Raw genomic sequence first — 25,766 nt, forward strand, 5'->3', positions numbered from 1 at the left:
TAAAAGCAATTATCTCGACTTGTAATTAAAAGAAGATGCTTTAATTCGGCCACCATGGTGCACCGACTGCTGCCGACAGGGTGCGTTATGATTCAACACCAAATGCTAACGAGATTGTGCGGGGGCTAACGTACTGGCTTCCCACCCTGAGGGCGCGGGTTCAAATCCCGGCGGTGTTGAATATTTTTCAGAGGTATCTCGATCCCTATCGAAGTGCCTTGTAGAGGGCACTTTGAGTGAGTACACCGTCCGTCGGATGGGACGTTAAGCTGCGGACCCCTTGGCGCCTTTCTTAAAGTGTAGGCTAATGCTGACGCCGGGTTTCTCTCCACCCTTCATTCTTTCCTGTCCATCCCCTATGGCGCAAATGACCTTAGCTGTCGGTCGCCTCCCCTAAAAACTACTGCTACCAAATACTAATTTTTTATTTACTCATTAGTTATAAATAAATAATTGAAACACTGGAGATAATTTTAAGTATAGATGTCAGTAAAAACGATAGCTGAATGATTTTTACTGAGCACGCCAGTAACATAGCAAGTGGACAATTATATGTGGGTTAGATTAAGTAATGACAAAACAATGCGTTGGGGAAATGAGTGGTGCGATTAAATTTATGATGAACCATCGATTTTGTTCAATTTACTTAATACTACTCAGTTATCGATGTATCATTTCAAACGCACTCATTTATTAAATATTAACGATCATTTTTGAACGATAGATACCAAACAATCCTAGAATGCTGCGACCATATTGAGCATCGTTATACATCGATCCATCGGCATTTACTTGTAAATACCATTGGTCGACATCTGTCGACATCGCCCACGATGTGCCGACAAAACCTCACTCATGGTCATCAGGTTGAGATTGAAGTTAATATAGACACCCACTTGACATACCGAAGGGTCGCCAGCTCAAATGTTAAGTTACGTACAATAGTAGTAGTCTCTATCGTCATATTGGGAAAAACCTTATCATACTTGATTATATTTCCCCCCTGGCGCATCCATTTAACTTACTCTTATACTAGATGGGTTGAGAATCAAATTAGGCAACTGCCATTAGTTTTTTCGCCTTCAGATCTCGTCAAATAAATAAATACCTATACTTAGGATTACATATCATCGCATTTAGTACCGGTAAGCTTTGAAAACATTGACTCTTAAAATTCTTGGCGATGGAAGTGAGGAATTCTAACGTGAAAATTTCGATAATTTTTGCGAATTAGTTCCATTTCGTACAGAAATTTCTCATTATTCGAGCTAAAAAAGTAAATCAATTGACATAATCATGAAGCGAATACAGTTACGTGCACCAGACTCAATCCATCACCATTTGCAAAAAAGGCAACACTAAAAAATATTTTTTTATGGTCAAACTCTTAGAATACGTATCCATAACAATTAAAATAAGGAGTTATCAGTCAAGAAACCCGATTGCTTAAGATGTCCATAATCCGTCGGGCCATAAATAAGAGGCAATCTCTGCCCATATTTTCGCCCATGACAATCTTGAAGATGCCCACACGATCATGGAGAAGATGAAGGGGGAAGAACTGCATGTGTAGGGAGAAAGATGAAGGGGGCATTTGTCTTCGGTCCAGGGGAAAGCGCCTGTTCTAGATTTCCCGCCGTTCGAGAGAGGAGGCTTTGGCGGGTGAGAAGTGAGTGGTTAATGATAAAGGCGGCGAAGGTTGATTGTGGATAGGGCCTCCAAGCTTCAAGAGGCCAAGGGGTGGCCGACTGAGAGAAAGTCCGTAAGGCCCTAAGGTCGCGGGAAGAAACATTTATCCACAACCCCTGGCACTCCAAAGCAATACCACTTGATAACCTCTCAAAAAGAGATGAAAGTTTTACTCTGGCTTAGAAAAGAATTGTAAAAAAACTAATTTTTCTAGTAAAAAATCAATTTTATGAAAAAATGAATCATTTAAAGAAAGTATACGTTCACAGTATTTTTTTTCATCGCCAAAGTGACATCATCAGGTGCAAAATAGTTCCAATGCATATTATATACCGTGTACGAGGGCTGTTCAGAAAGTAACATGTTTTCGTGTAACGTGAGAAATACTGGAGGGATACAAATTGTTGCTATATTGACGCACACAGAGGGTCAGTACACCTCAAACTGCGGTGGTTGGAAGGTCGCACCACAAGTCGTTTGTTTACAATAGTGAGTCAAAATGGACAATGCAATTGAAATTCCAGTCAAATGTGAAGTCCGTTCATTGATAAGGTTTTACTGATAAAAATACTTGAAAAAGACTGACATTCTTCGGAATATAGGTTCTCTGTACTGACCAAATGATGGCAACAGTGTGATGAGTGACAATGAGAGTTGTGCGTCAGTGTTGTCGTTCGTTTGAAAGAGTGAACATAATTGTGTATGGTGATGGGAGAAGTGGCCGCCCGTCAATGCTGAACAATGAAATGTGCCGGAATATTGACGAAAAGTTCGTGAAAACCGGAGTTTTACGAAATCTTAAATTTTTAGAAAGTTTGTCACATATTTCTACGACTTTGTTGCTTTGAAACACGACTGTAAGTTTAGGCTACCACATTTTTGGTGCTCGTCTCCACGAAGAACGACAAGATGCCATATATCATCAGTTTGCAGCGATCTTAGGCGGCAGAAGTTTATGCTGAAGGAATATGAAAACTAGTTCAGAGATATGGTAAATGTTTCAATCTGCTTGGTCAATATGTATAATAAATAGTGGAGATATGTAGTTTTGAGATGAAAATAATAAACTTTCTGTACCTAATTCAGTGTATTTTTATAGCATAACCGATATTACTTTCTGGACAGCCTTAGTACATCCTTGCAGGGGGAGAGGGGTAAGGTGGTAAAAGAGGGGAGAGGAATGATGGAAAATACCTTCGATGGTGTATGGGCTACGGTAGGATTAGATGGAAAACACTTGATTCAGGTTTATAAAATCTGCAAAACGAAAATATCTTGATGTTTGGAACAGATTTTTCTTGTCCTTACCGCCACAAACTCAGTTGATGTATTTAAACTTACTAAAACGAGATAAGCGAAGTCTAGATACGCTAAAATAAACAATCATGACAAAGTTGTTTGAAATTTAAATATTCAGCCCCGACAAATACATTCGTCTATTGCAAAAATCTTCACTCCCGTTTCCTTCATAACCTTCCTCAAAGAAGAATTTTCAGGAAGCGTAAAGTTGCACAAGGTTTTTCTTGTCATTACTTCCACCCTTACAGTGGAAATTCCCGTATTCACATCCATTCAATGCAAATAAAAGACGCGTTACTATGCAGTAAGTAAAAAATATTCCGAATTCACATGAACTTAACGATACGATGCGGCGAATGGAGTCGACGCAATGCTATGGCTAGACTCACATCGACCTATATGTTTTTGTAGATTGACTGTAAAAACTTAAGAGTTTTCTTTTTACCTGTTTGTCGTATAGATTTAATTCGTATTGCATTACGGATGTGTTCATTATTTTTACTATGTTGGCACATCACGTGATGCTCACGAGGGTTGTTTGTGCCCACGACATTATAATAAATTGTTGCTCTTATTATGACACCCTCGAAGCATCGGCCCCCGCCTCCATAAGGGTCACCCTCTCATCCTATCCTTGCCCCCCCTCTCTCTCTCTCTCTCTCACTTCCCTTCTTCCTTTGGTAAGCCCCCCCTCTCACCTCGCCTCTCTTCCCATCGCCCTGGACACCGTCGATCCATCTCAATTTTGGGAACGGCCGGACGAAATACCCTGGGGCCATCAAGTCCGCGGTCCTGTCAGGAGCGGGAGACTATTTTATCTGTTCCACGGAGCCTCGAATGTCGGGAAACCGGATTCTGAGCGCGAGAGTTTTGGCGAGGAAATGAAAATGATGAATGGACTATGATTGATTGCGCAGAGGGGCATTGGTGGGCCAAAGGACAGATAACTCTCGGCTAGAAGCTCGTCTCGGATGCGTAGAGCATCTAGAAACTAATTCAGATCCTTTTTTACGGCTAAAGCGTTAGCTAAGGCCCCAGTAATTACAGACTGATTTATTTATAATCCTCTAAAATCTTAGAAAATAATAAATGTAGCAATATGATAACATTTATCGACAGTCGGAACAAACTCTGCCGTATCCAGCAATTGTTTAGAAAAATCAGTTCACTGGGACTTATTATCGATGATTTTACGACCGGGGGAAGGAAAAACAAAAGTGCTCGCCGTATTTTTAGACACCAAGATTACCTTAGAAATGGTCCCAGACGATGAAGTAACACACAAAGTAAGATGCTATGGTATTAATCAGAAAGCGACCAACTGAAATGGGGATTTCTTATCTAACCTTCAGCAAAATATAGCGGTCAATCTCATTAGAAGTGGACGTAATTGCAATTCCTTCTGGAATACCCCGCTTTCCCATTATTCTCCCTTCAATTATCATCTCCAGCATTACAATGCCTCTCAGTATCACCTGTATTAACTTCCCTCCTTCGAATACAAGTATATTCCATTTATCACTTTTAAATTCCTAATGTCTAAACTTAAGGTGACTGTCATCGATTCCCGATTCTTCGTTAACGCTTCGACTAGGAAAGGAATTCTTCTTTTAAGAGGATTTTGTTAAATCTTCTCATAATTTCCCTAATTTCCACCCTCTTCTCAAAAACTTCTTCAGCAGTTGAAATACTCTATGTTAACCCCCAGACTTAAGCTAAATCAAAAAAATCTTAATTTTAGACTTCGTCTGTCTTGTGAGTCTTATTTTTCGTTATCTTAATGTTAGTTTTATCTCCATATCCAGCACACTTATTATGCAATACGCAAAAAAATAATTTTTATCCCATGGTTAACTGGCTAGCATATCATCATCCCACACTCAACCTGATTTAAAGTTTCACTCCTACTTTCAAGCCTGCCAGCTACCCTTTCCATACATCCCCTACCATGCGCCCGCATACACATTAAATATAACAAATAATAATTGGCACCCCTGTCTTACTCCCCTACCTGGTGCTGCTCATCACGATTCTCCATTTGCTATCCGCACTTGGTGCTCTGCAACTTGTACAATACCCGATGCATGTAAACAAAATACTATTTGATAGTTATTATTAATAAACATTGATTTCTTCACAAAAACTTAAAATCGTCTTGTTAAATCGATATTATTTTTATATTTTTATTTATTAAGTGAATTATATTTAGAAATTTAAGAACACATTTCGATGAATAACCCAATGAACCATTTGCTGTAACTTTTCGATTTGGTGAGCCATTTTTTAAAATGGTGCGCACAAATCAATGGCGAGAGTATTTCTATCTGTGCCAAGAGGAGTACTCAGGCTCATACAATGCCTTGTTCTCCGTAGACGCCCTTTAAAAATATGGATATTTGAGAAGAGGAGGAACCACAGCATAAAATCCAATTTTCCCGACCGTCGAGAAAAGGAAAATACGTATATCTCCAGTGAAAGTTTAAATCCGCGCAGATTTACTGAATTAAAACGCATTTCGGTGACTGCATCTTTCTCTTATTGTGCTCCCTTGCGTTCTACGAATGGATCTAAATATGGATTACACAAAGTTGACGGTTGAAACTGAAAAGTGGGTAGACAGAAAATGAATTAAGGGACTTTATTTTCAGTAAAACTACTTACAAATTTAATTTTGTCTGCGGTCGTGTATGGAATTAAAGTTCTCATTTGCGAAGGTTTTTATGTTTAAATTCTAAATGGTTATAATATGCTCTTTTTATTCCCAGAAGTTTCTCTTTTCACTACTATTGCCGTATCCTAAATACTTGAGCTCGAAAAATCTAGCAAATGGTGAATATCACGTTTGTGGAATTTTTACTACCCTAAGTATCACATTGTTTCGTAAATTCTTGTGCAGTAGATATTTAAAAAAAATTTTTATTATTAAGGAGGTTAGATCGTGACTAAACTAGTCAATGTGTCACCTCAGTTCATGTATAAATGTCGGGCTATGAAAACTAATGAAAAATAAATTCATACGTAATTGGCTAAGAGTTACGATGTGAAATTTTCATCCTTTTATTTTTTATTTTCATACTTCAAATCCCCTGTACGCTGAAATTGATTAAAAAGGTAACAATTGCAAACGGAAATACGGAATATCAGACAAATGACTTGGCGGTACCCATAGAAGTAACTTATACATCATCTTACTGTTTAAATACTTCCAGTTATATTAATGATTTTATTCTACGTCATTTTGTTTTGCAATAGTTTTCTCGCAACATATTTAGAAGGTTGGATCGTCACCGCATGAGTCAACGTGTCAACTAAATTCACGCAATAATGAAGAGCAATAAAAAGTAATCCCATTCAGGCGTAGCTGGTAAACAGATATGATATAAATTTACAGTTTCGTAGATAACGTAGCTCTCTAAGAGGTTCCTTTTATTATTTTAAACACGCTCTAAAACTTATTTTGGACTCATTGTGAGGTTAAAATTTTGAAACTATGTACTTCGGCTACCTTCTTAAACATATTCATTGATATCATTTCAGGAAAAACGAGTTGGTTCCGTTATTTAAACGCTGCTACAATTCTTATGTACATGCAAATGAAATCAGTTGTTCGTGATAACGGCATGCATTTCTTCGAATTAATATATATTTATTCTAATGTTAAAGGTTCTCCAATGCTATAAGAGTATGTGTAAAACCTTGGATTTTCGATGCCAATTTTTTATGACAACCAACATGGGGATAGTCCTGCTCTTTTATCGTCATTTCAGTGCGCTCAAGATTAAGTATTCACGAAATTTTATCAAAATGACAAATACTTGCGATCTCGATTCCGCCTCCTTAAATTGGGAATTAAAGTTACAGGGAGAAAGTGAGCTATGGAGAACGGGGATAGAGCGCGCGTTCGTCTGCGCGGATGGCAACCAATTCAGGGGTGGGTGGTGGGGGTTGCCACCCTGCTCTCCCCTCTTTCAAGCCCCTTTGAGAGTCTCGGGGGACCTCCGATCAATCTCCGCCAAAGCGTCCGACGCCCACTTTGACCGGCCAGCCTTGACGGTGACCCCATCCATCGCCCCGCACCACAAACACTCTCTCTCCCTCATGCTCTTTTCTAGAGTGGCTTTCTTTCATTAAGGACTTCGTACGGTCAAAACATTACTATGTTCCCGCTGCGGTATACCATATATTTCATTACTAATCAATTGTCAGTGTATTTTCAAACATTTCTTCTTCATTAAGATTGGGTTGGTTCGGTAGCGTAAGTACGGACTTCCCACCCTGTGGTCAAAGTTTCGTATCACGTCATTTAGACTGTGCTAATACATGGTTTCCTAGAAATCAGGTGCCCATTTGTTCCAGGCATTGCCGATCATATTGGATAATTAAACTGTACCTTTCACAGCAATGAAGAGTTCTATGCTTGCCATGGGCAAACTGGTTCCTAAATTATTTAGTCATGAAATCCTTTTCTTTCCGTCACTTCATTTTCCTCTTAACTTCCCCCGTGCTACGTTTAGCTATGAGCTACACCCATTTTCTCATACTGCGGTCGTTTCCTTGCTTTTCATTCATTGGCGAATTTTTTCCTTTGATATTGTCAGGGGTTTCAGCGTTAGTTGGGTCATCCATGAAATTACATGCATAGCACGTCTATAAAGTCACATCTAAATGCTTCAATCATTTCATCGTTGTGTCCATCTTGAAATCCTATCCCTTCCAAATTAGTTTCCCTGACAAGAGCAGAGCTATTGGTCACCTCCCAGAATCACTATTACAGTGTTGCCACTACCCTCTTCATCACACTGCCTTTGTATAAATTTATACTCTTGACAATGGTCAAACTAGTGGTTTCTACTTTTTGTGCTTAGTTTTTTGTCTTTCACCAATTTTACTCTTTTAATGTTCGGCCTTTTAAATACGAGCAGTGTCCGAAAACTATCCGACCTACGTTCATATCTCCGCATTGGCGCTAATCTTCGTCATCCGGGCCGTGGCATTCTTCGAAGTAGTCCCCATTTGATGGAACCACACGCTCCCAACGGTGATTCCCCATCTTAAAGCAGTCCTCTGTAGACTGTACAGAGGCTGGCGAAGCTGTTAACTCTTCTGTGTTTCGCCAAAAATTGCTTCACAAGTTTCGATGGATGCGCTGGCGCGTTATCGTGGTGAAGAAGCCAGTCACCGCTTGACCAGAGACGCGGTCCTTTTTATTCTTCAAGGTATCACGCCATATTTTTAGAATTTCAACTTAATATTCTTTGTTGATCGTCTGACCTCTTGGAGCAAATTTGTAATACACAACCCTTACAATAAAATATATAATAAAAAAACGCAGAGTGGATACTTTTCGAACATACATTGTAAATAGCATTATAGCATAAAACGATAACGAGTTTTTCCCTGAGACAAGGGGTTAAGCAGAAGAAGGGAATACTAAGTCTTTATCTCGTCCCAAATGAATCGCAAATATCTAGAGATCTTATCCTACTACGGGCCCCCTCCGCCAATGGCTGACTCCATCCATCCTTCGCCCCACTCCTTTACGCTCCCACCACGAGACTCCGCGGAGGTCACTTTTCTATGAGTTAGATGGGACGAGATCTTCTCTAAAATATCTGAGTGATATGACCACTAGGATTTATATGGTATTCTTACGCGGTCGGTTTGATGGCCAAAATACGTGTAGATCGCGTGCAGTAAAGAAAATTAGATTTGTAAAAATTTTTTATGATACAATTTTCAGCATATCCAGAGTATTAGATAAACTAGGCTGAGAATAACATAGTGAAAGATTCTCTGCGTATTTTTGAAGTTTGTTGCGGCACAAAGGCACGTTGATATTTTTTGAGCATATCTTGTATTATTGACCACGTAATTTTTATCTATAAGGAATGTTGTTGATGTCAAGCATATCAATGAATTACGTCCATATCGACAAGTCTCATACATGTTTGTCATTACCATTCCATCATTGTCAATACCGTTGGTTCTGCTGACTGCATACAAATCCGTACGTTGATTGTTTACGTTGAGACATATCCAGTATGAAAAACCATTTGCCGCAGGTGTATAATCCCTAAATGTTTTGGTGAACGCGAAATTAAATGCCTTTTTGACGAAATAGATTTGTTTGATTGGGACCACTCTTTACATCCAAGACCTCTTGGACAATTTTTCTTGTCAAAGAGTCGTTGTATCGCGAGAAGGACACTTTTAAACGAAACATGCCGCCATGCATTAACTTAAGGCGAATTGACCATTTTAAGACACCTGTTTAACTCGCGTTGACATAGCACTAGAACAAGTCTCCATACTTCTGCTTCTCAAAATACACTGGATGAATGTAACGACCTCAAACCTGTGCATGCGTTTTGAGGGGGAATGTTACTTCCACATGTCACCAGGAGTGTTTCTGAAGGTCATTTTGTTTGTGGTTGTTCAAGCATGTGTGCATTATTTTGCAGCCTACCCTCATACACTGCAAATGTTTTAAAGACACTGCCTACACATTGCTCGATCGGAAATGAACCATCAATTTTCCGGTAGATTTTATTAGGTAGGATGAATGTAATTGAGAATATGGAGTATTTCCTGCTTTCATTTCATCGTAAAACAATCGGCATTGTTTTACAATGAAATGCAAGCAGTATATAATACTTCAATCTATTTCTCAGTGTTACACGTTTACACCTGAATCTGCGTAACAATCTGAGTTTATTTCCTCCCCCAAAACGGTCATTTAAATGTCATCATATGCAGTGGGTATATCAATTTAATTTATTGATGTAAAATATGTCATGACGTTCATTTGGAGCTCCAATTTAAAAAAGTGACAACCAACCACTTGAATCGTTTACTTTTGCCAGCAACTTAGCCGTCGTGAACTTTTTGTATTGGCGTATTCCTTGTTGGTCCTCGTGGCTTGCAGATACTGCAGGGCGTACAAAAGCGGAAAATATTTAAATATATAACCAAAATAAATGGCGATTTCTATTCTTTTAGAACTATCTAAAATAAATATTTTTGAGGAAATAAGTGTTCTGGATCAAAATGGCCAAAGCAGTAGGAATATAGGGCGAAGAATAGTTTTAGACCAAGACATTTTAAGAATGGGGAGGGGCTTTATGACAGGGACGTTGAGTAAGGATGTTAAGAAAAGGCCGGCCAAAACTTTGATATGGATCATGGCGTAAAAATCATATACGGTGTGGAAACATGGTCACTGAACCAGGATTATAGACATACATCGGAGGCTTTTGAAATGCTGGTTCACAGAATATTGGAAAAGGTGAAGTGGGCTGAAAGGTAAACAAACGAGGAAGTGGTAGACATGGTGAGGGATGAGAGAGAACTGTTGGGAGAAACCAAAAAGAAGAAGGGAAGATGGATTCAGAGCATTCTATTTTGGCGATGCGGTATTGGAAACTGTGAAAGAGGGTACAATTTTAGGCAAACGAGGAAGGGGTAAGAATAAGATAGGAATGTTGGATGGAATGAAGGGAGGGAAGAGTTATACAAAATTCACGAGGGGAATAATGTAAGGCTGAATGTCGGGTTGTGTTTTGTCTTGTTAAGAAAGACAAGGGAATTATCACTGTACTGTTTGGTAGCTTGTGTCCATCCAAAACCTACTTTAACTGCTAGAAACACCAATAATAATTAGTACGAGCTTAAAGAATCAACTAAAAATAAAATGCGAAAGAAACATTAGTTACACAGGGTGTGTAGTATCTATTTTTTAACTGCATGAATCCATGTAAAAATGTTTAAATTCCAATTTTTTTCATTTAGTGCACCTAAGCCTCACCAAATTCATGAACTAGGTGCTTGTCGATTGTTTTTAGATTTTATAATTGGTGGCCTCAATGCATGCTTAACGTGCAAATAAAGAAAGCGCAATCATTTTCTTAATCAATCAAATAAATTTTCCATTTAAATATTGCTGTAATGGATAGGGAATCTCCGAAAGGGCATGATGATATCATTTCTGTCATGGATATATTATTTTTTGTTGCATACAAAATTTGTGTTTATTCGTACCTAATTTTTTAAATTTTATTCTTTTAATGTAAGGTATTCGAACAATTGTATTCAATTGAGAGACTGATAAAGGAGTTCACATTAATAGGCCAATTTTCAACATCTCTCAATTTGCATGAGTAAATAGTACTTGCTGATTGCCTAGTTAGAGGAATTATGACTAACTGATGTTCATTTAGTATTGACTCGCATAAGTGCACGTGATTACATAGGCATGCGCCGCGTTGTGCGCAAGAGGGCAAGGAGATAATAGCCCATGTCCGAGCGTGAAGAACTCTCCGGAAAGATGGAGACGGGAGGGAGAAGAATGAATGGGGCGTAATTGTCCCTTTCGGCCGGGCTGAGGAGGCTGGGAAGGAGAGGGAAGGAGTGAGGGAGGGGGGGGTGAGCTGTGATGTGTTTAATTGAGGAAAGGGATCTAGGAGAGGACCCTTTCTCTCCCTCTCACACCCTCCTGCTCGCGTTATTTTTGGCATAGGGGGTGGGGGGTCGGAATTCGGAGAGGTGGTGAGCGGGGGGGATTGGGGTGGGGAAGGGAAGGGAAAGGGGAGGGTCAGGAAAGGGCGTTGGGAGGAACTTCAGTAGCGTGAGCCCCACAAAGTGCGAATGTATGTCCCCTTTGGAGCCCTTTGCTTCAAGCGGCGACAGTATGGCATTAAGGGCCGCCTTAGCCCTTTAAGGGTGTTAAGTGAGTGAGTGAGTGAGGATCCCTAACTCCCCCTTCTCCCCTGCCCCTTTCCCCCCTCCCCCCCACATACTCTTAACGCCATCCCCCCTCCTTACTTCCACATCAGCATCCACCCCCCCCCCCTCTCCACCCCCTCTCTCGCCTCCTGTCCGTCCCTTTGCCGCACCCCCAGGCAGCAGTAGCCACCCGCAAGCCCACAGTGGATCTTTCATTCTGCCCGCTGACCTCCTAATTGGGGGGGATTTTGGGGGGCGATGAGAGGGAGTGATGGCGGAGGAATCGAGAGCGTGTGTGCGAGGGGAGAGACCCTTCCGAGTGGAGAGAGCTGGGAGGGAGGCAAAGAAAATATAAAAATACATCCGGAACCTTTTCCGAGAGAGACAAACGGTGGCTTGAACATTTTTATTTTCACGCCAATTACGCTCTCGTTTGAGTATAAAGAGTTATTGCGCCGGGCACGGTCGATGGACCATTACGGAGTTAAGGAAGGAAGAACGTGAGCACGGGAACCAGAGCTGGATTGTCCTGCAGGGCATACCAGAGAGAGAGATAAGGCCCTGGAAGGAATGAGACGAATAATAGGCTGGCTCCTTTGCAAATTTATGGAACTATGGAAAAGGAAATCCGTGCGTTTAATACTGTCTATGTGCATGGGAGGAATACGTTCAGATCCAGACGGACACGTGAAGAAAAATTTGGAAAAATTGAAAGGGATTTAAAATGGAAGAGGGTTAAAAAATGGCATGGTTTTGCAAGATTAAGCAAGATAGTAAAATGCCTAGTGAACACAGTTGATACAAAAACGCTTACTTTCTTTAAATCTCATTTTATTGTTTATTCTTTGGCATTCTACTGGTATACATATCGGTACAATTACATATTTCTTTACCTCTCTTAAAAAACACAACCTGACACTTAACACTATAATAGACCATTTTTCAGTTCAGTAACCTTCCTTCCTCCCTTCATTACGACTAACATGCCTGTCCTTTTCCTTCCCTTAACTTTGCTGTCGAATGATCTAACCAAAATCATAGTCAACAATTTTATATGACCAATCAAAATGTTTAGTTTCCTTTTTTCCCACATCCTTTGAATTGATACTTGAGAATTTTTGTAACTTGACCAGTTTCTTCAAATTTAGCTAAGAAGAAATATTTTCCCTTACCATCCTCACTCTTGGAGAAATGTCGAAAATTTCTTCATTAATGTATTATCATAAAAAAGGGGTAACAAATCTCCATCTGCGGCAAGGATATTTTGAAACGCCCAATGGCTTCCTCGAGCTAAGAAAGATAAATGGATTTTTCAGTGAAGAGGAATTGTTCAGGATTAAGTGGGTGGTAATTCTTTCTTTCATAAAAAATAATGATAAATCATTTAATTGAATTACATAAGCATTTTTATTGGCCTTTTGTGTATTAATTCCGGATCCTCAAACAAGACATTCAAAATGTAAGCGGTGACTCTAAAAGCTCCAAGAGCAAGTTGTGTGCGATACTTGGAGTACCATAAATTTCCTCGGGAAACACGATTATAACGATGGAAAGGAATTTCACTCTGCTAAATGCGAAAATTTCACACACCATTAGGATTAGTTTGGGCTGAAGCTCTATCTCCATCCATCAAATCAAATTCCTAGGGGACGATTTTGTCGCAGCGGGGGAAGTACACATAGGAGTCTAAATAGAAACCCCAAAAATTGTTCATTCCATTAATGTCAAGGGCACAAACCGTTATTTATAGTAATAACTCGAATATCCTTAAATGACGAAGGGGCTCTACACCGAAATTAAACGACGGCCTAGGACATTTGGAAAGCGAGAGCCAGTAAAAATATGAACAACTTATAAATGGAAATATACGCACTGCCTTGAAAAAAACCTTTATCTTACTTTCCAAATCACAGTTAATGTCAGCATTGCAGTTAACGTGATCCAGTTCCCTCCAGAGTGTGACATATGGCTGAACAGCATTAGGCATGCTTGGACATGGAAACTGGTCCACGGACTTGGGAATAATCTATTCCAGGCTAATATCTCAGTCTTTTCTTTAATATCCTATGGTGCTACTTTCATGTTGAATGATTCATGTCACGCAAAGTTTATATACGAAGAATTGGTAGAAGTTCCATAGTCATTCTATTTCATTCACTACATTGATTTACTACTGCAATGGACCATTTATTATGTCTTTTTTAAATTTAATGCATATCATTCATAGTTAAGTTCTTGAAAGAGGAGAGAATGTTATGTGAGCGTTCTAGAGGGAGAAGTTTAAGCAAGTAGGATTGTGTGAAAGGTGAAAGGAAGTAGGTGGATATGATTCTAAATAGTGGTTTTATTTCATTTGTTGTTTTAATTTGTTTATTATCAATTTCAGTGATGTTTAAAAGAGTAAAACCGCCCTTAGTCCCTTCTGATAATGCATTTTTTAATGATATTTTGAACAAACATTACAGCGAAACTTTAATTTTGTATTGCATACCTGGTGTATATTCCCCCCCTGCCAGGCACCATGTTGGTAACTAACAGGATACATGTAGATTCATGACCATGAAAAACTAATTTACCTTGACTGATTACTGTTAACAATGATAATATATGATACAAGGGCATATATGATTACACACGCAAACACTACATATTAACAACTACAAGAATGCATTTGCACTGGAAATAGGCCTATCACCCTCAAAAAATTAGTATCAATGTAAAAATAATGCCAGGGATTAGAAAATTATCCGTGTTTTTATATTTTAATTGATAGAATGAGGCAAAAATATCGACGCAATCTGCGCATGTCCAAACAATACCAGAATAAGATCTGCGGTCGAAAGACACATGTTCATCTTCGGATAGTCGGACGACTCATAAGTGGAAATGACGGTTGAAAGATAAAACTGATAATTCATGCATTCCCAGTGCCATACAATAATATATTATAATACGCATAGTGAGGATCCATTTTTCTTGTCACTTTAAATATTTTATTGGCATTAGGTATATTTCTACGTCTGGCTATACGTTAATAAACTTTCTATCATCCTTTTCGAAAATCCCATTAAATTTCGACAGTAGAGGAATGCAGAGTGAGAGACTTTTACTGCAGAAGTGTTATTATTTCAATATTCGTGATGAGATAAAAAATTACGGTAGAAAAAGAGCACTCATTTTGTTAAAGTGTAGTGTTTTCGGGAACCATCGGATGCAAGTGCTCCGATTGCCTTGCATTTCACACCAAACAGATTTCACACCAAAAGAGTTAAGAATTCTTTGAGTTGTAAGCGTAGCGTTTATTTTCATTGTGTAACAGAGAAACATGTTTTCTAAATCGCGTGTGGAGCCATGAAACTTTAGCTTAGCGGACTACTTTGCATACCTCCACAACATCCTGGAGGACGTGAATGCTACCAGCTGAATTCCGCGGAGATTTATAAAAAAATGCCCTCGCCTGTTTAAAACCAGACATGGCGTGGCGGTCGGGATGCAATTGCCGAGGACGAGACGCGAATATTTTGGTGCAAAGTGAAGCTGCGGAAAATTATAATTTCTTCCTCGAACATGCATATATTCTGATCTTACACAATACCATACGATGGCTGATTGAATGACATGTTGATGCTGATCTTTTATAGATGGGTGCACATGCGTAATGCTTCGGACTTTTGAGTTTCCAAGTTTATGCATATTTCCACCGTCGATCCACAAAGTTAAAAGAGCGTTCGCGAGTAGCAAGTCCACCGCTCACACTCGGGGCATACATGGGCAGAGTGCATTCGAAAGCCGTCGTCCGTTCCCGCGAGAGAGCGCGCGATCCGTCGTCCTCTCTATCTCGCCGCCCTATCGCCGAAATACCCGCCTTACTCCCGTGGCCGCTGACGAGAGGGGGGGATTAATTGCCTCCCCCACCCCACTCCAACTCCCCCCCCCCCCTCTTTCACCCCCTGCGCCGATATCCTCGCTTAAGCGCGCGCTCAACACCATCTGCGTTTATTTCTCCACACCTAATTTTTTCCTTCCTTTTTCAAAGCAACATTTTTTTTCCTCCCTCTCCCCAAAACCGTTCCCTGCTACATTTAGCCCACCAACTTCCCTCCCGCACACGCCCTCCCTCCTTCTTTGGTTTTCTCACTCACGGAACAAACGAGCATCGAGTGACCTTGCCCACATCATTGCACGCGCACGAAGGCACAAACGGACGCACGCACACGGGTCGGCTGGAGGGGAATGCAACGAAAAAAATAAAAAGGAGATGCAAATACTTTGGTGAAATGGGGCCGTATTTGGAATACTCGACAAACGTTTATGATCCACGTGAGAAAAGGATAGTATAAAAATTGATGAAATCCAGGGAAAACCCACTAGTTTTCCAAGACATTGCTACGAGAGGAGAGTAAGCGTGACGGATATACAGAAAGAATTAGAATGTGATACCCTCCACTCACGAAAGTAGTGGACCAGATTGAAGATTTTTAGAAAGGCACAGAATGCAGTTACATGTTACATTACCAGATAAACCATCAGAATGAAATGAGAGAGACGGAACCAACCACTGACAATATTCAAATATGTACAATAGTAATAACATGACCAGACGTGAGGTCCATCATATTTTCAATTTAAAAATCGAAGTTTAAATTTTTACTCGAAAGCAATCTTAATTGAATGATGTTAAGAAGGCATTCACGTGTGGTGTGCGCATGCTCGCGGAACTTTGAAAAAAATATTCACGTAGTTATTTAAGGGTGAGTGAATTTTCATTCATAAAAGGCCGGTGATATAAACTACCGCGCCGCATGACCTTGGGGGGGGGGGCTGCTTACTGACCATTGTGAAGATGTAGATACGTACAACGCACGGCCGCGCCATCTCCCGCTCGCTTGGCGGATCTGCGCTCTTGTTTTTCGCTTCCCGTTCTTCGTTTTTTTTTAACCTCTCTCTCTCTGTCTCGCACTCTCGCGTCCACTCGATCGGGTGAAATTTTCCAACGCTCCCCTTTCCAACCCTTCTCCCTCTCCCCTCCCACTCCAACCCTTCTCCAAGCGGATCGATGGATTCGTTGATGCGCGGCGGGGTCGCAAAGGTTCGTGTGTTTTTTTTACATTTTTTCTCAACGCGCGCGAGGGAAACTCGATTACCCCGAACGGCCAAATGACCGGCGAATGCTTATTTAACACGCCTCCCCCCCCCCCCCCCCGCACTCACCCCACTCCACCCCCCTCCATTCGCCTCCACAACTCGCCCCATTATTCTCGTAAACAGATTTCTCTCGTCTTGAATTCGAAAACTGTTCCCGGTACTCTTTCCATTGAACACGGTTCTGCGCGGTTCTTTTCCCATGCATTTGTCGTCGTCACCCGAAAGGAATGTCATTTTAACCAATGGAAACATCCACGCCCCTTTGATTGTTCAAGTGTATTGAAAATACGGCAACTTGTTCATTTTGATTGAAATCATCATAGGTCATAGGCAATTTACCTGTTAGTGGTAGATTGTGAAATAGTGTAACGAGTGAAATATTGGTTTATGCCTATCATAGGGTACATTACATCATATAATATCATATATTTGTATTTTGAAATGACAAATTTCTTGGGATGAAATTCTTGGTAAAAAAACTACGAGTAGCCATGACTACAATATATTAACTCAAATAATATTTTACGGATATGGTAAAATATAATTTTATTTGAGAGTTCGATAAAGAAAAAACTTCCCGGTTGACTTGAATTTAACACCTTTGGCCTGTAGTATTGTTATTATTTGTCTCATTTTGTACTTCTGCCTACTTTCATTACTTTAACAAAATATTTTAAATGTAATGATTTGGCTCAGAACTCTGAGAAAAGAATTTTATGTTCGAAACACTGTACAGGGGCATTTCCTCTGCTCTATTTTGGTTTGTCAAACGTGATATTTTTGTAGATTTAGTTCAGTGGAATGGAGTATTATGCTCCGAAATTAGGTACCTCTGACCATCCTATAATGAAAGCACCTTAATGGATATATGTGTCCATATACCTGTCCGTTGAAACTGCAATGAAATATCGCGAAAGGAACTTAAGAGGAGTGATCCGCTGAGTCACAGATAATTGCGAGAATATTTCAAAGTGAAAAAATTATTGATCCGGAGTGGGATTTAAACCCGTAACCTGTAACTTCCGGCAAAGTGGATTGGATATGAAGTGTTTTAGCGAGATAAAATTTAGAGGCGTCCTCCGGTATTGTGTATTCATAACAGCCTTTAAGGAGCAATTTATTCCAAAGAAAGTTATGATCAATTTCAGCGAGCAATTTATATTTTTAAATTGTAATAATAATCGTAAAATGCCACGTAATTAAAAACAAAGAAGACGTAGTCTTCAGTATTTTTCATTTCCAAATTTAATAAACCTTGTATATCGACGGATTGCCGTAGTTAGCGCCCGTAGAAGAACGGATTCTATGATTTAATTAAGGCAAGGAAATATTATCTGAGATTACAAAATATCCACATGCGTACAAAAAGAGAAGATTAGCACAAGTTCAGAATACATTAAGGACTAAGAGGAACAAATAGGTATATTTAACATAGAGTCCAGCAAAGAGAAGATTTTAAATAGAGTATATTTCCACCATATTTCAGTTAGGTTATGAAATCGTGATTGCATTAATTATAATTACATAAATGTTACGAAAATAAATATTTATGCTGGAATACTATATGAGCGCAAGAGATCAAGCAGCAAAGTCTCAATTAAAGCCTATTGTTCAAGAAAATATCAACATGCAACCATTTCAAATATGAACTTGTAAGTAAACTAACCGATTGGTAAAAAAAGATTAATTTCTCATAAAAAATGCTCAATTTCACACTCCACGAAAAAGCACAAAACGATATATTTATTCCACTAAATGTTTCCGTGGAAATGTAAAAGGAATTTTTTTCCATTCAAATTTTATGTGAATTTTTTCTCATTTTTTCTTCATGGGTAGACGCGTGATCCCTGCCACTCCTTCATCCCTTGTATCCTTCCCTGTATAGGGCCTTTTGCGGCCGTAGATCTTACGTCAAAAACCCTTTTTGGGTCCGATTCCTCTAAATTCATCCCGTGCGGGATATTGCCCGGACCCCTTTAATTTCCTCTCCCTTCTCTGAAGGATTCCTTCTCATCCCCTCTTTTTCCCTTTCCCACCCCTACTTCATCCCCTTTGGGAGAGCAGCCGCTTGCCTCGACGACGGAGTCTCAAAAGTTAGTTCCCAAATCCCTCCCTCGATTGCTCATTAAAGCCACTGGCTAGAGTGCACCCCTGCCCTCTCGACACTCCCCCTAATGGTAATTTCGCGATAAGCGAAATCTCAAAAGCAAGGTTATTAACGAGGGCGGAAGCGCCAGGTCTCAATGCTGTTGCGTCCGCCTTGTGTCCATGGGTCATATACTCGACGGCGAAAATGCGGTTCCAAACAATCAGCGTATAAATCCTAAAAGTAATGAGACTTTATAAAGACGTTTTGCGCATGCTCTGTAACATTTTAACACGTTTACTCTGTCATGTTTCCCCCTCCTGTAGGAATTGAGAAGTGTTCGATAGCCAATTTTATTCTCGGCACACTTCAAACACGAGAGAGAAACAAGAGAGGTTTAGGGTATTCAGATCTCGGGTGATTATAAATTTAACTTTTTTTCAATTTCATCGAAGTTTTACTGTAGTATTTTTATTATTTAATTGACCCTTACAAAAAATATATTATTTTAATTTATATGCACTCAATTCTGATCCGGGTAAAAATCATAAATTTGATCGAAATTAAAATCTAAACAGTGGGAAAATGTTCGGTTGGAAAACAATTGGAAAATTCCCGAGCCATGTTTAAGTTTAAATCAACGGAAGTCAGCTTATTATTTTTTGTTTCCTCTCCTTATAACTTCAAGAGTGCCTCAATACGAAGTCTTTTCAGAATATACACACGCACGAACAAACAAACACACACAAACACCAAATACAATAAAAGAAGAGATAACACTTGAAAGGAATGAAACAATTTTTAAAAATATTGGCCTCTGACATTTTCATCAATATGAGACGAGCGTTGCATAGATGGTCGATATATTTTCAAAAAGTGGGTCTTTACTTTCCTTTAGGTATGTTTTTAAGGTAGGTTTTTGATGGACATAAGCTACCAAACAGTACAGCGACAATTCCAGCCAGCCTCTCTCAACGAAACACAAGCATGCCCGCCATCCAACCTTACTCTAGGCCACCCTTCATTCTTCCGAATGCTTCTTTCCTCCCTTCATTCCGTCCAACATCCCAATCGTCCCCCTGCCCCTTCCTCGCCTGCCTAACGGATTAAGCTTGCCTCGCTCCTCTATCACAGTTTTCAGCACCCCTTTATCAATCAAAGCATCCCGGATCCATTTTTCCTGCTTCCTTTGGATTTCTCCAAACAATCCCCTCTCCTTCCAAACCATATATAGCCTACTTCCCGGGGATCGAGATTGTGCGGGGGCTAACGTAATGGCTTCCCACCCTGAGGGCGCGGGTTCAAATCCCGGCGGTGTTGAATATTTTTCAGAGGTATCTCGATCCCTACTTGAGGTGCTTTGTGGAGGGCACTTTGAGGGAGTACGCCGTCCGTCGGATGGGACGTTAAACTGCGGACCCCTTGGCGCCTTTCGTAAAGAGTAGGCTAATGCCGACGCCGGGTTTCTCTCCACCCTTCATCCTTTCCTGTCCATCCCCTATGGCGCAAATGACCTTAGCTGTCGGTCGCCTCCCCTCAAAACTACTACTAGCCTACTTCCCACTTCTTAATTTTTTTCTTTTAGGTTCATTTAGTCTTTTCCATCCTTCTCCACACCAAAATTTGAGAAGTCTACAAACTACGTCTATCCTCCTACTTCAATGACCATGTTCCCGCGCCATGCGTAGCTACGCCTCCGTGTGAAAGTTTTAACGAGCCTTTTCTCAACATCCTTACTCAACATCCCTGTTATCAATTCCTTCCTCTTTGTTAAAGACTCTTCGCCTAGCGCAATTCTTCTCCTTTTGTCCCTAGTATTTTGACCATTCTGGTCTAAAATACTTCCGATATGGGCAAAATGCTTCACCTGCTATAGTTTTTGCCCTCTTTTTTACATGATTGGTTTAACTTTTCTCCTCCTAAAAAACCACATAACCTTTGTTTTATTTATATTTATTCTCATTCCATACCTATCTCACTGACCTTTCAATTAACTCAACAGTGTTTTCAATACCCTGGCTGACTGACTAACCTAAGCTTGGTTATCCGCAATCCTCACTAATTTATTAATTTTTCCACCGACTGTCACTCCTTTTTCCAATTCTTTCCATGCCTCTTAAACCATTTCTTGTTTATTTTAAATGTGGTTGAATACTTTCGTCGCAAACTCACAGCCGTGAGTGCTGCACTAAAGCACAATACATATTACACACAAACTTTACAGAAATATCGGGAAAACAAAAAAAGGAAATAAACATTTTTAATGCATGTACGATAAATGCCTTCTATTACTTTCGTACAATTATGCCTTTAAAATCTCTCACTGCCAACAAGAAACTAAGTCAACGAATAACCAGTCATTTTCATTCCGTTGGAGCTCATTGAAATCCACCCAGCTGCAAAACTGATTACCGTATTAATAGCACCGACTTCCTCATTGTCGCAATAACTTCAAAAGGTAATGCTTAAATCATTTCACCGGATATTCCTTCCGCGAGTAATACTGTACGCAGGAATTAATTGAGGTGACTTACCTTTGTACACGACTTTGCTGAACGTACTCGTGATGATCCTCAACTCTGGGTTGGGCATCTCGCCGATCTGCGATTAGAATAGAAAGATAAACCGATTGAGAGATTCTATTGGATTATACCGTGGAGCATTCATATTCGAAGCATAATATAATGCATTAGTCCATTGTGTGACCTCCTCGCAAAAGAGCTTAAATGCTGCAATGCATTGGTAATAAAGAGCTCACATTGCGTCAGTGAAATGTGCCTCAGAGATTAAATGCATGGAATTGATCTTGAACCAATTGTCAAGATCATACTTGGATAGATGCTTAGAGAGTAGGTATTTGATGAGTATCACGATGAATTCGTTTCTTGAACACTCAACCTGTTTATTTAAATGATTTGAGGGATAACAATTAACATGCTCCGTAAAAACGGAAACGGTGGGATCGACGATAAACTTAATGTCCATAGAGCTTTTGTATTGTATATTCTCTTATTTCCAATTAGTGATAATCATAAATCTATTGCCTTTTCCACATAAATCATTTACATGTGACTTTAAATGGACTCTGAAATCAGTAGTGATTGAGTAAAATGTATCTTGTCGTTCCAATTGGGTGTCTATTTACACCGATGGTGACAAAAATCAAGCGCAGTCGCTTGTTTCAACAATATGAACTTTGTATGTATTCATAAAATACGAATCCTTTTCATATTTTGCATTGGGTTCAAAAGGGATGAATGTCTAAAATGTGAAAGTGAAATCACGTGTTGATTTTTACTTTTATTGAGTTGATCCAAAATAAAGAAAATTAAACAGTGGTATGAGGAATAAAGTTTTTCAAAAAATACAAGTTGCGTCAACGGCTCAACTTATCATTTAATTCAGGCTTCTAATTTCTTTTCAACATTTGGCGGTGCCCCCAAAAAATAAAATAAAATTACACGCAGGAAGCGCTTTACTAAAATGTAAATTGAAAATTTAAATAGAGCTATATTAAAAAGAGACGTTTCAGGCGTGATATGGTGGAATATAATGATTAATTAAAAATAGCAATTTTCCGCAAAAATAAAGTTTAATGCGACCGGTTTCAATGTTACTACATCATCATCAGGTGACAGTTAAACCTTCAGTCCAGTATGTATATGATTAAGGCAAGTATATACTGGACTGGAGGTTTAACTGTCACCTGATGATGATGTAGTAACATTAAAACCGGTCGCATTAAACTTTATTTTTGTGGGAAATTGCTATTTTTAATTAGAGCTATATTGTAAAAAATGAACATCTAGAATGGTCATGAATCATGCAAGACGATGTAGGTAAATCAAAATTTAACGTCGTAGTAAATAGGAGTAATTAATTTAATTTTTTTACATTAAAGTTAAGATTCTTTGAATCAAATTATTGCTTTATGTATTAAAATAAAAAAATACCCAGAATCCAATAACCCTACATTGAAGTTCGTCTGTCCATTTAGTTCTCAATAACAAAGCAAAATGTTTTACTTTGAGAATTCTAACAGTTCATCTCCATTTGGTTTCCAAAAGTCAAGACATAGTTTACATACTTTTCGTAAATACAATTATCTTCGTTCAGTTATTTATCTCAAGTCATCGCCTTGCTAAATTAATTTCTTGAAATCGATGATGGAATATTCACCATATTATATCGTAATCCCTAAGCTATTTTTAACAATGGAGTCTAAAAATATACCTTGCCATATAGTTTAAAAATCATTTAAATGAAAAATTTTCGATAGGTAGATTTATGCCTATTGGCATATTACAGGATTAATTTGGCGCAAAGTTAATCGAAGTTAAGCGTGTTTCCGTTTCCACATGCGCTATGCACTTTATCAGCATTTAGAGGCAGGTTTGTTTGATGAATCTCCCTAAACATGAGACCTATGTAAATGAATTTTTAATGCTAAAAACCTAAACATTCGATCTCATAGCCTAAAGATTTTTATGCAAATCCTTAGCGACTAATTGTTAAATAATGTCAATGCATACAAGATAGAGTCAGTATTTAAAATCCTCTATTTGTTCATAAAACAAAACTAACAGATACTCTGAGTGATTTTGTAGCATCATTAATGGATGTATTTTTCAATTCTATGATAGGATAAATCGTTTTCTAGTTCCAGAAAGCAGTTGGCATTGCAATACGTTGGGATACGTACTATGGGCAGAGTGACAACTTTTGGATCATTTTCATTTCCAGCAATAAATATGTTTGTCAGCATAGTTACCGAAAAATCAAATTCCCCTCTTGATATTTTGTTAACACAAAAGTAAGAAAGATTCATTTAGTGCATCCTAATCTGAGTGATTTGAAGTAGATTTCACCAATTGAACTTAACTTTGATAGATTACTGAAATATTAATCTTAAATATAATCTATCAAACGTCAATTTTGAAAAAAGACCGCCCAGTTTTTGTGTTTGTACAACTTGGTATGAAAAGCACATAATTTGATGAATACTCTTGTGGCATACGAGGATTACCACCGCACGAATTATCCATTAATCATGGTACATGGATCTTAATAGATTATGGATCATCTTGGATACATTATGGTTTATGGTCTATTTTTGCAAACGGACTGGAGAAACTGTAGGAGTGGAAATAATTGAAAATAATATCACCCAGTCTTCCTTGTTCTACGGATATTATTTCATTTACAGGGAAAGCAGACATAATCGCATGGTTTCAAAAATTAGCTCCTCCCTTCGAAAGCAAATTTAAGAGCAGATTCCAGAAGAAACTTAAAAACTGCGCTTGAAGGCTGTTTATTGACTTCATACTATACGTGTACGCACTACACCATGAATAGTGCCACACTACCTTTAATCATTCCTGCTTAAACGCATAATTTAAGGTATTACATTGACTTTTTCATTTTTCTGTAATATCATCAATATTCATAGATCCATTATAAGTCAAAGATATGTCCAAGTTTTAAAACTATGCAACAGGTTTTTAGTAATTTTAATTTATTTTAATCATAATTTATTAATAGGATTTTTTCAACCCAGCATCATAAAAATCCTGAAACTGTCGAGCAACTGTACATTTTTAAAAACAAAGAAATGTGTTATTGCCAAAAAGGAAAGGGTAAACATAATGCACCATTATGATTTTTTGTACTTGAACATCCTATTTCATTATATAAGTCTCCGTATGCGCTCCCAAACACTTTGTATTCCAAGAATTTGAAGCTTTTAGAGCTGCCAAAATTCGTAGAGGATGTTTTCTTTCATAAAATGCAAGGATTCCATTTTGCATGGACACAATATTGAAATCAATGCATCTTCAGTGCATTTATATTAAATTAACGAAGGAATTCTTTGCACTGAGTTATCACGATTCTAGGCATTGCATTGATTCAAATGACTTTCAGAATTTGACGTCTAGCATGGAAAGTTAAATGGGTAACTCATTGATTTCTATGAAATAACGATAATCACCTGGACCATCAAAGAAATTCCCACGATTCCTTGAGACTTGTGCTGAGCTTCAGACATGTTGTGATAGAGTTCAGCGTTGAAGCCATACAACTGGAGCTGGAAAGAAAGAAAAATATACGCCATAGTAATTGTGCAAAGATAATAAAACTAGGAAAATTTTTGTGAGACATGAATTAATATACTAGAATATCAAAAAAGAATTAAAAGAAGGGAGAGAGAGGAGAAAGTAACTATTAAATAGTTAGAAGTTAATTTATATTCACCCTCGTCTATAGGAAGTTGTATTTTTATGGCTCTCGTATTCAGATAAATCATATATTTATCAATACCATGACGACTGCCGAGAGAATAGTTTTTGCAATCAATTTTAATGGAGTACATTATTTTCACCTTTCTGATCTAATGAATCTACACAGGTATAACACAATATGATGTCCTCATATTGGAGAGTCATGGATGAAAGGCTTATCAAATCGATCTCCTTCAACAGATTCAGGCGATATTTAGTGGAAGTTCATCAGTATAAGAAAAACAAATTTCCAATTTTCCACAGAGTTAAATCTGTGGAAAAGTGCAACTTTATTTTTCCCAAACTGAACTCCTTCGTCCCATTGTGGAAATACCGAGGAAATTTGAATAGAAATGAAATGGACACGAAGCGTTTCAACACTAAGATTATGAAATTAATAATACAAGATTATTAATATTATGTAGATGTAAGTTAAAAGGGTTTTTGCATGAATGTATACGCCACTGTGGGTGTAGATATATAGCTAGAGCATGGTAATGGCTATATTCCCTTTGTATTTATATTAATATCTTTGAGCTAACTCTAAG

The 25,766-nt window shown here is 38.7% G+C and overlaps 1 protein-coding gene across 1 annotated transcript in view; it reads right to left on the reverse strand.

The window, feature by feature from the left end:
- CARPA (Carbonic anhydrase-related protein A) overlaps positions 1 to 25,766 on the reverse strand; it is a 331,334-nt gene that overhangs the window by 200,306 nt on the left and 105,262 nt on the right. Inside the window, exons 4-5 of the mRNA XM_071599084.1 lie at positions 24,930 to 25,025; positions 21,475 to 21,541 (exon numbers count right to left, since the gene is read on the reverse strand). Coding sequence (XP_071455185.1) covers positions 21,475 to 21,541; positions 24,930 to 25,025 — 163 coding nt within the window. The remainder of the gene's footprint in view (positions 1 to 21,474; positions 21,542 to 24,929; positions 25,026 to 25,766) is intronic.

The sequence above is a fragment of the Hetaerina americana genome, unplaced genomic scaffold (genome assembly GCF_022747635.1).
Source record: "Hetaerina americana unplaced genomic scaffold, ioHetAmer1.1.p SCAF_104, whole genome shotgun sequence".
In the NCBI taxonomy this organism is placed as follows: Eukaryota; Metazoa; Arthropoda; class Insecta; order Odonata; family Calopterygidae; genus Hetaerina; species Hetaerina americana.